This window comes from Camelina sativa, chromosome 11 (assembly GCF_030686135.1).
Source record: "Camelina sativa cultivar CO46 ecotype springtype chromosome 11, ASM3068613v1".
Taxonomy (NCBI): Eukaryota; Viridiplantae; Streptophyta; class Magnoliopsida; order Brassicales; family Brassicaceae; genus Camelina; species Camelina sativa.
This window is the reverse complement of record NC_141890.1, coordinates 30885050-30898210: the sequence shown is the minus strand read 5'-3', so window position 1 is coordinate 30898210 and position 13161 is coordinate 30885050. Positions and strand designations below refer to the sequence as shown.

At 35.8% G+C, this 13161-nt stretch overlaps 3 protein-coding genes and 1 non-coding gene across 5 annotated transcripts; 1 reads left to right on the top strand and 3 right to left on the bottom strand.

Annotated features, from left to right (window-relative positions):
* Positions 1-392: 392 nt before the first annotated feature.
* Positions 393-498, bottom strand: LOC147934645 (small nucleolar RNA Z279/snoR105/snoR108). Its single transcript, XR_015573489.1, has one exon. It is a non-coding gene; the product is annotated as a small nucleolar RNA Z279/snoR105/snoR108 (small nucleolar RNA).
* Positions 499-711: 213 nt separating this feature from the next.
* Positions 712-3475, bottom strand: LOC104724515 (dihydrofolate synthetase). Of its 2 annotated transcripts, none has more exons than XM_010443008.3 (9): positions 3102-3475; positions 2659-2756; positions 2422-2566; positions 2275-2337; positions 2001-2162; positions 1713-1907; positions 1521-1620; positions 1278-1412; positions 712-1208 (listed from the first exon to the last, which is right to left on the bottom strand). In XM_010443008.3, the coding sequence occupies exons 1-9, from the start codon at positions 3384-3386 to the stop codon at positions 805-807; spliced, it is 1587 nt and encodes a 528-aa protein (XP_010441310.2). In that variant the 5' UTR covers positions 3387-3475; the 3' UTR covers positions 712-804. The 2 variants fall into 2 exon arrangements, with proteins under 2 accessions (XP_010441310.2, XP_087330640.1); XM_087474514.1 differs by having other exon boundaries at positions 2659-2765; positions 3102-3454.
* An 883-nt stretch (positions 3476-4358) lies between these two features.
* LOC104724514 (uncharacterized) lies at positions 4359-6033 on the bottom strand. Its single transcript, XM_010443006.3, has 6 exons — positions 5551-6033; positions 5328-5442; positions 5109-5190; positions 4933-4984; positions 4758-4812; positions 4359-4661 (listed from the first exon to the last, which is right to left on the bottom strand). The coding sequence occupies exons 1-6, from the start codon at positions 5932-5934 to the stop codon at positions 4483-4485; spliced, it is 867 nt and encodes a 288-aa protein (XP_010441308.1). The 5' UTR covers positions 5935-6033; the 3' UTR covers positions 4359-4482.
* Positions 6034-7586: 1553 nt separating this feature from the next.
* LOC104724513 (uncharacterized) lies at positions 7587-10613 on the top strand. The gene is made up of 4 exons (XM_010443005.3): positions 7587-8879; positions 9631-9929; positions 10018-10261; positions 10384-10613. The coding sequence occupies exons 1-4, from the start codon at positions 7944-7946 to the stop codon at positions 10483-10485; spliced, it is 1581 nt and encodes a 526-aa protein (XP_010441307.1). The 5' UTR covers positions 7587-7943; the 3' UTR covers positions 10486-10613.
* Positions 10614-13161: the final 2548 nt, after the last annotated feature.

Genomic DNA, 13161 nt, shown 5'->3' with positions numbered 1-13161 from the left:
AGTAGAATCAATTTCAAGAACATTGAATGATTTAGCTTTCAACTTAGAGGAAAGTCTCTTCGGTCCACTTTTATCTCTTAGTTATTTCATCTGTTTCCTCGTACAACTTAATCATTTTGAAAATACAAACTAGACATTACACCCAAATACAAAATTACTCCCATCCAAATATAATAATAATTCTAGATATTTTTAATTTGAAATTTCCTAAAATTTAATGAGAACTAGGCCAATACCACGTGGGCTAAAAACGTATTTTTAAGACTTTTACAAAAATATAGTTTATTCTTACATTACCAAAATAATTAGTTTTAATTTATATTAAAAATATAATTTTAAAAAAAAGTAAAAAAAAAAAGGTTTGGATTAAAAAAAGGATTGAACAAGAGAGAGGGATCAGATTGGTATAAAATTGGAGCGCCCAATTAGTCGTAACAGGCTTTGAGCGGTACGCTCATCACGCATTTAAAGCGAGATTAAACCCATTCCTCATTTCCCCTTTAACTTGCCTGAAGGATCATACTTGTTCACCTCACCACCCCTTCTCCTTTTATACTAGGCCCACGACCTTCTTACTCCTCCACACAACCGATGTGGGACAAAACATTTTAATCTCACCTTCACGGCTTCACCTATGTGCTTGTTTGAATAGTCTCTGTCTCGCTGGGAGGGTTCCAAAGACTAAGTAGTGTTCATAAAGTTCCAAATAGGTTTATTTGGTTTGTACTTTCGTTTATATTACACAAACTGAGTTTTTACAAAGATAATCAAAAGCATAACACATCAAAGAAGAAAGCAGCTAATTTAATGTTGAAGAGAAGCTAAGACTGAAGATACAATGTGAAGTGAACCCGTGACTATAACCATTCCTGAGTCACTTGTGTCATCGCTGAGAATCTTATACGCAAGCTTTAAGGAATCAAACACAGTTTTGTTTTCTGAAGCTTCCATAGACCCTAATCCCAATTCATCAGCAGCTTTTATCCATGATTCCTTCAAAACCGCACACGCTGTTGATCTAACCTTACCTCCACCAATGTCAGCTTCTGTAAGAACCACTGCTTCTGGCTTTAGACCTGAGAGAAGTTCTTTAGCAAACGACACATGATCTTTGTCGCTGGCCATTGCAACCACAAACACCAATCTCTTTTCTGCAAAATCCCTCTTTATCATCTCCTTTAGAGCTCGCGCTGATTCTTTGGTGTGAGCTGAAAAAACAGAACAAAGATTGATACAGTAAACCGATTCGAAACAGAGACACTAAAGCTATTACCAACCTCCATCAAGAAGCACTGTTGCTCCAGGTAACTGTAAAGTCTCTGCTTCTTTTGGTGTCAAAAACTGACTTCTCCCAAGTAAACGAGTATTCTCTAAACCAATCCTAATTGCCTCATCTGTCACTCTCCACCATCCTGATTATTCCATCCAGAAAGTTACAAAATTTGTCAACTTTTTAATACTTTCGTTGCTTTATATAGGGAGCTTTATATAGGGAGGTTCAAAGTGCTTCAGCTTCATACCTTGAGCGCGAAGACAAAGAGACGCACATGTGGCAGTAACAGCATTTTGGAGCTGGTGATGTCCAAGCATCCGTAGATTTACATCACTAAGCTCAACAATCTGCATTTATTATGTATAATTTATTGATACATTCAGAATCACAAGTGAACTTCTTGCTTTTAATAAAGGAATCAAAGGTTTCTGACACTTACTGGTTTATTATCTGTCTCGTGTTGTATTACGATGTCACAGGACTCACAAAGACCGATCCCATTTTTGTTGAAGATACCTTTCATTGAAGAACTAGATCCAATATCAGATGCCAAAATAACCGATGACGACATTGATGCTGCTTTAGAACGAAGAATGCCTTCGATATGAGGAAGAAATGGTCCCCCTAAAACCACCTACACGTTTTATAAGAACACATAAATTTCTATCTAACAATGTGCTTATAACCAATGGTTATACGGAAAGCAAATACATCAAAACCACCTAACTGGACGACCGTGTTTGATAATTCCAGATTTTGCCTCAGCTATACTTTCCAAGGAACCTCCGAGGGCAGCCATGTGCTCTTCACCTATCGTTGTTATGACTGAGGCAGCAAGATTTGAACTTTCAATGAAATTTGTAGCATCTCGAGCTCCTCCTAGCCCAGCCTAATGATACAAAAACAAATAAAACAGTGCCATAAGTAGTCTACAAGACAGCAAAAGCAAGTGTCATTAGATTGTCTAATGTAATGTAATAAAAATGAGCAAAATCACTAACCTCTATAACTGCAATGTCGACATTTTCTTTCTCAAATAATGAAAAGGCTATCCCAGTGAGAATCTGCAAAACAGATACATCTTAATTACACTTAAGCAATACCATGTGAAGTAAAAAAAAATCTAGAAGAAGCTTTGAATTGGTAACCTCAAAATGACTCAAAGAACCATTTTCCTCTTGAATAGACTGATCGAGAACCGGTTTGATTGAATAGAAATGATCATTAAGAGTGGAAGCAGAGACAGGATGTCCATTACAGGAAATACGTTCTTTGATACTCATAAGATGCGGGCTGCAATCAAGAACAAAAGCTCATGAATGTGAAATCACAAAAGATTCAAACTCAAGATCTAACATAACCTTCATCCAAATTCAATACTTTACCTAGAATAACAACCAACTGAATATCCTCCAGCCCGTAAGATATTGGAGAGCAAGGCAGAAGTTGACCCTTTACCCTTTGTTCCAGCCACATGAACTACCTATAATCACTGCCCTCATTGTTAATCTTACCTTGAAACATCAAACCAAAGTATGCATAACACACACAAAAAAAAAGACACAATCAAAATTTAAAAGATGAGACCTTTAAATCAACAACTTCCAACAATTACAAGTGTCTTCATCAATCCATAGGAGAATCTATAGTTACTACTCAAATCTAAAGATGAGACCTTTAAATAAACAACTTCCAACAGTTACAAGCGTTTTCAACCCACAGGAGAATCAGAGTACAAAAAAAATAGAAACATCCCAAATCTAAAGATGAGACCTTTATAACTTAGAGATCAATAAGAGAAATGGTTGAAAATTGCAAAAGCACGAACCTTGTAATTGGAATGAGGATTACGGAGGCGAATCATGAGCCGTTTCATTCGACCGAGATCGAAACCATCACCAGAATCAGTTCCAGCTCCTTTTGGTACACCTGCTTTCTCATAGTTCTTGAGAGATTCTAAAAACGCCAAAAAATCACTGAGCTCGGGATCTTCAGTAGAAGAGATGGTTGACATATTTCGAATTGAAGTCAAGTTTGCTGAGGATATTGTGCTGATCCTCGGAGAAAGCTTGCAGTTGGAAATGGCACTCAACTGACTCCACAGTGCTCTCATCTTTACAATCAAAATTGTCTCTCTCTCTCTCTTTCTCTGCAATTATTTGTTCTTACATCTGTACAATTAAAATAACTGAAAGACTCTTCACTTTTTCATTTTTTTGTCTCTCTTTCTTAATGGGCTTGTTTATAATTTGGGCTTAGGATCACAACAGGTATAAAATACTTAAATGTAATCACTTCCTGTCGTCCTGCGTGTTTTGGATTTTCGGTTTAGATCAGATCGATTTTTCGGATTTCGGATCTCTCGGACTGGGATATATAGAATCCATTTAGAATCTGATTGTGTTTTGGATCGGATCGATTCATATTTGTTTGGATTTGGATCGGTTTTCAACTTTTTTTAAAATCCGAACTTAAGTCGAATCGATTCATATTTGTTTGGATTTGGATCGGTTTTCAACTTTTTTTAAAATCCGAACTTAAGTCGAATCGATTCATATTTGTTTGGATTTGGATCGGTTTTCAACTTTTTTTAAAATCCGAACTTAAGTCGAATTCCTTATATATACCATCCAGAAAGTGAAACCAAAAAGTTATAATAGCTCAGATGGCTAAAGTGTGTGGTCCTTAACAATAAGGTCTGAAGTTAGAGATCCTTTTATAGCTAATGGACTCCTAACAGAGACCCGAAAATAATATGAATGCCTAAACCCAAATATACATAAATTAATTGTGTATTCGGTTTAGCAGATAACCGATCGAATTTTAGTTCGAATTGGTTTAAATGAAATCCGAATACAATCAATATAAAAACCAATTGGTTTTATTTGAATCGATTCAGGTTTGTTCAATTTCGGATTATATGCCCAAGACTAGTTACATGATTATGAAGTAGTTACAAAAAGGTTGGGGTTTTTTTGGCTCTATAATCGGAATTTAACCTCAGTTTTGTAACTTTGTGGCCAGATTCCGTAAAGTAAAACTCATTTTAGCATATCTCTAGACTCTAATTAACATCCCTTGAAGATTTTTAGTTTTTGTTGTTTAAAAATACAAATAATCATATAATTGATGGTTGGTGAAATGTATCATCAAATGTAGGAAAAAGATGATTAATCAAGAATAAAAAGATGTGATGCTTGTTATTTGTTCTACTTGGAGAAGAGGTTTCGAATTTTGATGATGATTTTGACGACCAATAAGAAGAACTCGGCCATGTTGTTTAATAGCTTCAGGTAGCTTGCCATTACATGGTTTATGAGTGGCGCCAAGAAAAGTGCATAAATTCGTATTGCTGATTGGATTATAGCATAAGGTTTCTCCAAAAACACTGAAATGTTGAAAAATTAGAAAAAAGGTTTTAACAAAACATACCAATTTTAAGTTAAATATGATATTTTTTTAAAAGAAAATAATGAAAACTTACACTCAGCTCCTTTTGGGAATTCGTCGAACAAGAACGTGATGTTCTTTAACAGGCTCTGAACCAAAAAAAAAAATATAAGTAACAAACTAATAAAGGGTTTGAATATTATAAAGTATACAAAATAATAACTCTCATCCATATATTGTCATTGTAAAAACTGAGAAAACTATTTTACCAGTGTGATTCCTCCCGGTTTAATTGGTGATTCAATCAAAATCTTCGCGTTTCTGATTTTTTATTTTTTTTGTTAAATCAATTACAAGATTATTTGTTTATTAGTATAGATTTGAAATAAATAAAAATTGAGATATAGCTAAAAAAAAATCATTTTGATATATATTGAGATATAACCTAATAACCAATCTTCCTCCTTCGTCTGTAAATTCATAAAAGCTGCATCCTCTTGTAAAGGGTATTTTTCGTCCTTTCCATTCTTCATATCAATAAACAAAAAATGAAAAGAAGACGAATTAATGAAAGTATTAAAATATAACTAAGATAGTTAATTAATAACGTAATCATTAGGCAATATGCATTAAGTGATGTACTAATTAATATACACGTACGTACCAAGATGCCAATTAACAGCAGCACTATGTCCATCTCCTTCGCACACATTTTCAACACAAAACTTTACGTTTTGTCCCATACTCTTCACAAGTTCTTCAAAAAACTTCATAGCTTCCTGCAAACATATATTGTTCAGTCACAAAACCAAATCTTGAAATGTAAAATATACACATTGCATAGAATTAAAAATTCGTGGATAGTTGTCATATAGAAATATTCTTACATTTTTCCCTTGAAAAGGCTTAGAGAAGGAGAAATCATCGATAAAACAATCGTTGGAGATGCAACTTCTTAATCGATCTTGATTCTTTTCGTTTATAGAGGAATAAAATTTCATAACAGCATCATACCCAGAGATTTGATTCGACTTAGGATTGGATTGATCTAAACACGAAACCACGGTATTTCTCCTTGAAGCATACTTATTTATCATCTTTTTTGGATCATCCTTGATTGCATTGAACCGGCCGGAATGTTGTATAGAAGGTAGATCTGGTTTGAGCCGTTGAGTTATGAATTTGGTGATGAGATTTCTCGTAACTATTGGACTCATAACATTAACCATGGAGGCCATATATTGTTGTAATATGAATCGCTTAATTAGCATGCGACAAATAAACGATTTTGTAATTTTTGGTGGAGAAATTTAATTATGGTAAGAGAATGTGAAGATTGGTGTTTGCATACGATTCATATATGATTTGTTAAAGTAGGTTTCTTGTGAAGTTCTTTACTTCTTGTTATAACCTTTTAATGTTCTTAGTTACTTTATGTAGCAATAACTCTTAGCATATCCCTTACTATAATAATAAGATCTATTAGCGTATCAAGAGATTTAAGCATCTACTCCAAAACTTCTCGGTTCGTTATTGCATCAGCTGGTTCAAATTGTAGACTTATAACTTACATAGACTTATGATCACAAATTATTATTGTAAGTGTCACATATAATGTAAATAAAGCACAACCAACTTAAACAGATCTTTCAAACCATAATTCAGCAGACAACATCTATCGTCTTTTCTTCTTATTCCTCACACCAAGCTTCCTAGCATGTATCTTTACTGTTTCTTTATTAACACCAATTTATCTCCACTCGAGTCCAAATACATATATCTGAGGAGATTTCTAAGGAAGGTGATTCATGGTAAAGAAAGATCACTAAATCAAAGCAAGTTCAAGATCAGTCTCAGCCCAAGATCACCGCTTCAAAAGGCCAAATTTTAGACCAGATATATAAAGTAATTAAACTCGACGATCTCTATCCGAAGAATGCAACATTGATAAACGGCCTACCATTTTCACCATTATAAAGTGTACTCTGTGCTCCTAACGTCGGGTGTCATTGTCGGCAAAAATATTCAAGTCACTTTGTTGGACATGTCATGCCCCAAAACATTATTGTAAGGGCACATTTCTCTAGTCTTGTTAATACAAAGGATAAGAACAGTATAACCATAACAAAACATCTTATATCTAAATCACTTGACACTAAAAGCGTCGGTACATGCATTGTAATCTAACAAATACTACTTAACTAATCCACCACATTCATCAAATTTAAGTTGAAACACCGGTATTGTCAAAAAGTAATTTAGGTCTTTTATTTAGGGGAAAAATGTAATAACAGAACCCATTGACCATAAAGAATGTGGTTTCGACAAAAGTAGCTAAAATTAAGGTAAAACAAGCAACAAATTACTCTCTGATGAACTCAGAGATGTCCTTATAAGAGTTTAGCATGGATGTGATAAATTTGCCTCGTAGCCTGCAGCAACAACACCACCACCCATGACCCCTGTCATTCATAAATTCCCCCAACATTTCTAGTTTATTTCTAAATCAACCCCTATAATAATTAAAATAATACTAGCTCCCCCCACCTTTCCCAAAGTTTTGCTACTACTACCGACACATATTTTCCACTATGATCCCTACACGTGTCCATGTAAAAAAGTACACTACAATCGTTATCACAGTAAAAACAGAAAAATATTAATTTTAGACTTAGGCAAATTTGATTGAGTGTGTATAGTTTTGTCGGAGGTTTGGGTGTAAATATACAGTAAATTACAAAAAAAGGAAAAAAAGTGTTCAAACTCGATGGTATTTTATAGCTTAACAGAACTAAAATCTAATAATAACGTATAACTTTTGTTTTTTTGCTAATATGATTGCAAGATCAATCTGATAGTAACAATTAGCTGTTGATCAGTATCTAACTTTTATATTCTACCAAAAAAAAAGTATCTAACTTTTATATATGAAAACAAAATATTTTTATCACGATTAGATTAGATTTTTATTTTTTAGTTGCTTTGAGATAATAATGAAAAGTATATTGATTTCTTTTTTCACGACTATACTAAAAGTATATTTTAAAATAGTAGCAATATATAAACTAAGTAAAAATGAGTCTCTTTCACGATAAGACCCTTTTTGTTTTCTCTTTTACAAAAATCAGAAACAGAGCCACTGCATGTTCTTCTTCTTCTCTTCTAATCTCACTTTCTTCATAAAATTTGTTTCCATCAAAATATTTATTATCAAATTATTTTCCCATTCCACAATTTTGATTTAGTTTTCGTTTTTTTTTTTAATATTGTGGTTCTTGAGATGAAGTTGAATAACCATAAAGATCCATCAGAGAAGCTGATGTGGGAACGGACTTTATCCGGATCCGGTTCACCGGCCCGACCCGTTTCCAAGCTAATGGTGACGCTCCTCCTCCTTGTCTCCGCCACTTACGTCGTCTACACACTCAAGCTCATCTCCAACTCACGTGCCTGTCACGTGGAGCCATTCTCCGCCGTTGTTCGTCGACTCAACGACATCGTGAACTCATCTCAGCCGTTGATTCTCTTCCACTCAAATCAAACGGCCGTGATCGAACCTTACGCATCTTCTCCCCCTCCACCTTCGCCGCTTCCACCACCACCTCCTCCGCCGAAAACCGGACTCCAGCACGTGGTTTTCGGAATCGCGGCGTCGGCGAGGCTGTGGAAGCAGAGGAAAGAGTACATCAAGATCTGGTACAAACCGAACCAAATGCGCGGTTACGTCTGGTTAGAGAAACCGGTTAAGGAAGAAGAAGACGACGAAAACAGCCTCCCGCCGGTGAGAATCTCCGGCGATACTTCGAAATTTCCTTACAAGAACAAACAGGGACACAGATCGGCGATTAGAATCTCGAGAATCGTCACGGAGACGCTCAAGCTAGGGCTCAAAGACGTGAGATGGTTCGTTATGGGAGACGACGACACTGTTTTCGTCGCCGAGAATCTGATCAGAGTTTTGAGGAAGTACGACCACACTCAGATGTATTACATCGGAAGCTTATCGGAGAGTCATCTTCAGAACATTTACTTCTCTTACGGAATGGCTTACGGCGGCGGAGGATTCGCTATAAGTTATCCGTTAGCGGTGGCGCTGAGCAAAATGCAAGATCGGTGTATCAAAAGGTATCCGGCATTGTACGGTTCCGATGATCGGATGCAAGCTTGCATGGCCGAACTCGGTGTTCCGCTCACTAAAGAACTCGGTTTTCACCAGGTCAGTCGTCATTATCACTTTTTTTATTCAAATTAATAATAGTAGTAAATATTCTCATAAGATTCATATGAATCTAGTTTAATTAAAGTTGGTTAATTAACAGTAAAACATCTCCAGATTTTTATTTTTTTAAACCAAACACAATAATATTACTAATAATAAATATTTTGGTTGATTAATACGAATCTAGTTAAACTATATTCGTGTTTTGTTTCAGTTGGTTAAATTAGCAAAGTAGGTTTTAACTACAGCTAGATTTTGTTATGATCATTGGATTTTAATAGGGATAGTAAATGTTTTCTTTATAAATGTGTACGTAGTTAATGAGAGCATTAAATGGGTAATCGAGATTAATAAATTAAAACGTTTTTTGTTTGGACTTTTTTTCATTAACAAACAAAGTTTTTACACCATTTTGGTTAAAAAAAAATCGATGGGCTTTTAAAAACTCAATTATGATAAAATGCCACGTCACTGGACCACAATTTGGCCGTACGTTATATATTGTTGCCGGAGTAAGGTACACGTCGTCACGGTGTCAGGTCGTTTCTTTAAGAGAGCTGTCACGCCATTAACGGCGCGTGTGTCGCACGTGACAATTTCCTTGTTCGTTGGTGATATGTTTCATTGATTACAGAACCGATCGTCGGTTACCTACCCAAGAACCGGTCGGTTTAGATTAGTTTAACATCATATCGGGTCTTCCGTTCGGCATTAATTGATTATCTCTTCTTTTGTGTGTGTTTCACAGTACGACGTGTATGGCAATCTCTTTGGTTTACTAGCGGCTCACCCGGTGGCTCCATTGGTTACGGTTCACCACCTCGACGTGGTCGAACCGATCTTTCCAAACATGACACGTGTCTACGCCTTGAAGCATCTACAAGCCCCGGCGAAGCTAGACTCTGCTGGACTTATGCAACAGTCGATATGTTACGACAAACGACGCAAATGGACTGTTTCCGTATCTTGGGGATTCGCAGTTCAGATTTTCCGCGGAATATTTTCAGCTCGAGAGATCGAAATGCCGTCGAGAACCTTCTTAAATTGGTAATGTATATTATCAAAACATTAGAAAATTACATAAGTTGATAGATATGGTCATTTTGTTTTACAATGTATAATATATCTCTGATAGGTATCGACGGGCGGATTACACCGCATACGCTTTTAATACCCGACCAGTGAGTCGTCATCCGTGCCAGAAACCGTTTGTGTATTATATGACATCAACCGGAGTTCATCCGGTGACAAATATGACGGTGAGCCGTTATGAAATTCACCGTGTGGCTCATCCTGAGTGTCGGTGGAAGATGGCTAATCCGGGCGACATTAAGACGGTCATTGTTTACAAGAAACCGGACCCTCATCTTTGGGACAGAGTAAGTTGAACATTTGTGACATAAATGTTATATGGTCATGTTATTATTACTAATGAATGAATGCTTAAAATAATAATCTATTAACATATGGTTTCAAACTTTTTGTTTTGGGCTGGCTGCAGTCTCCTAGAAGAAATTGTTGCAGGGTGAAATCAAAGAAGAATAGTACTTTGGAGATTAGTGTTGCAGTTTGCAAAGAAGGTGAAGTGGTTGAAGTTGTGTAATAAGAATATTCATGTTTTAAATCCTTTAAATTTTGTTCTCATTCAATTATACAGATTAGTCAATTACCTATATTAAAAAGTGATGGAAAATTTACAAAAAAATTAGTTAAATAAACAATTACCGTAAAGTGTGATTTGTTCATTTTTAAATGTTCTTATATCATCCAGAAACACAAACAAACAAACCAAAAGAATCAGCTCAACAAAAATGTCAGAGAGTTGTTTTTTGAAGTTTGCTCACTACATTGGTGCCAATGCCATTGCTAAGAGCAATAGCAAGAAAACATGTTAAAAAAAAAGGTCAAATTTTAAATACAAACGTGAGAAGAAGGGGAAACAAAAGGACATCGTTGAAGAAGGACCATGGCGTCGATTTCATTGAGGTGGTGGCTCGGTGGACCTTTGAGGACATTGTGGCTGTGCATTTCAGTACGTCACCTGAAACAAAGATGATCGGTTCTGTAATCAATGTGGGAGAGGCAGTGTACATGCAATATGTGATGGGAATTGATGGAGTGATTGTAGATCTCGTTGAGGAGAGTCAGCCACACCCATGATGATAAAGACCTTAGAGTCTCCTCCATGACACCTCTTGCAGTTCTTACCAAGATCTTCCAAAACAGAGGACTCATTCTCTGTGTCCTTTGCTTGTTTTATTAGGTTCAGCGTCCACTTGCTTCTTGTAATCATTTAGACCTATATCTCGCACCCAGCTTGCAGCATAAAGGCCTTGAAGCTTCCTTCAACACATAATCACAGGAGAAAGCACTAAATTATTCTAAAGACTAGTGATAATTATACATATTGGAATCACAGACCTCTTTTTCTCAAACAAGAGAAATCTCACAGTTGGTATCCTTATTGTCCACAATGATATCATTTCTGTGTGTTTAATCTGTGGGTATGTACATGTATTCCCTCTAATCTCTTGTGGTTATTGTCGCTATTGAGATAGGCCCTATGCATAGCCGAAGTTTGCTCACTGCATTGGTGTCAATCCCATTGCTAGAAGACACACTCCTGGTACCTTGACCAATGAAAAGCCTAGGTTGTTGATTCTTATACACCCTCTAAACAACTACCAGGCAAAATACTCCAGTTGATGAAGTCTTTTTCTATAATGCAACTGATGATTGACTATAAATAATGTTGCAGCCAATCCAATTACTAGAAGTTGTTTTGGAAAATCTTATTACCATTGCCTTAATTTTGTCACTCAAACTCTCCCTTCGAGTGACATTAGAATCCCTGCAAACAAGAAGGGGAAACCATATACTGTGTGTGTTTTGAAACCATGAAAAATCCATACTAAAAACATAATGGTTGACCCAAACCCAAAAAAAAGACATTAATTGTGTTTAGCACTCGCAAACTTAATATTAGTTCAAACAAGATTTAAGACATATCAGTTAGTGCTTATGATGAGTTACTTGGTTGGTTGTTAACAACTTGTTGCATAAAAAAATGAATCAACATTTTACCTCGAGGTCTAGCAATATTGCACGTCAAAATAAAATAAACTTTCGTTTCTAATCCGCAAGTTCTAAATCCTGGATCACAAACATTAATTAGAAGAAGGCATGCGATGAGTCAGTCGGATCGACATTGTTGGAGTCCTTTCTTTTTTTTTTTTTTTTTTTTATCATAAACAGTAAAACATCAAGAAGAAGGCATGTGAGTCGTGCCATAGGTCATTTGTTGGAGTCCTTTCTTTTTATCATATTTCGCAGCTAGCTTTTGTCTTCCAGAAACTATAGCATCGTACCAGTGTTGTGTTAACACCAACTGATCTTAAATGTCAATCAAAGTCGTTTAGTTAAGTATGAATGTGTTTAATATATAGCGAATGCTGAAATAATGGCAAGTAGTAGTGGTGGTAATAGTAGTACTGTACCTACAAAAAAAACCATATGCAGCTAAACAAATATTACTAGTACCTACGAAAACAAAATCAGTCAGATAGGCCTTAATTATGGACAGAGAGTTGTTCTTTTTGAAGTTGGCTCACTACATTATATTGGTGCCAATGCCATTGCTTGGAAGACACACTCCTGCTAGTGGGAACCCGAAGAGGCTAAGAGCAATTGCAAGAAAACATGTTAAAAAAAGGTCAAATTTCAAATACAAACGTGAGAAGAAGGGGAAACGAAAGGGCAGGCACAAACAGTTGAGGTGGTCTTCAAATACATATATTTTTTCAAGTAGTAGTAATGTAGTTTCTTTTGAGAGAAAATTCAGCAATTTCACAACAGACCTTTAATTATTATATAAGATGTCTTCTTGTAAAGAACTCTACATTTCAAGGTTTAATAACAAAGCCGATTCACCTTGCCATAGCAACAATAGGCCTGCTATGAAAAATGTAGGACCAGTGGTGGTTATAATGATGCAGAGAAGTTAGAATTGTGTTCAGTGAGTTTTACATGGTGAAGCGCCTTGTGTGTTGGTGGTATAAATTGTAAAATTAACACAAGACAGTTTGTGAGAGTTGGGTTCAGTTTAAATCAGAGGATTGATGTTGAGATGACCAAACCCCCAAAGTTTTTAATTCTACATCAAACAAACAGGGGAGAGTACAAACTTCTGATTCTCAAGTGTGATTATGGTAAACAAAATCAAGTAAAAAAAAAAGCATGCTCGCTTAAGTCAGGTTCTGCGCAGAAGCTTGAGGGTTTG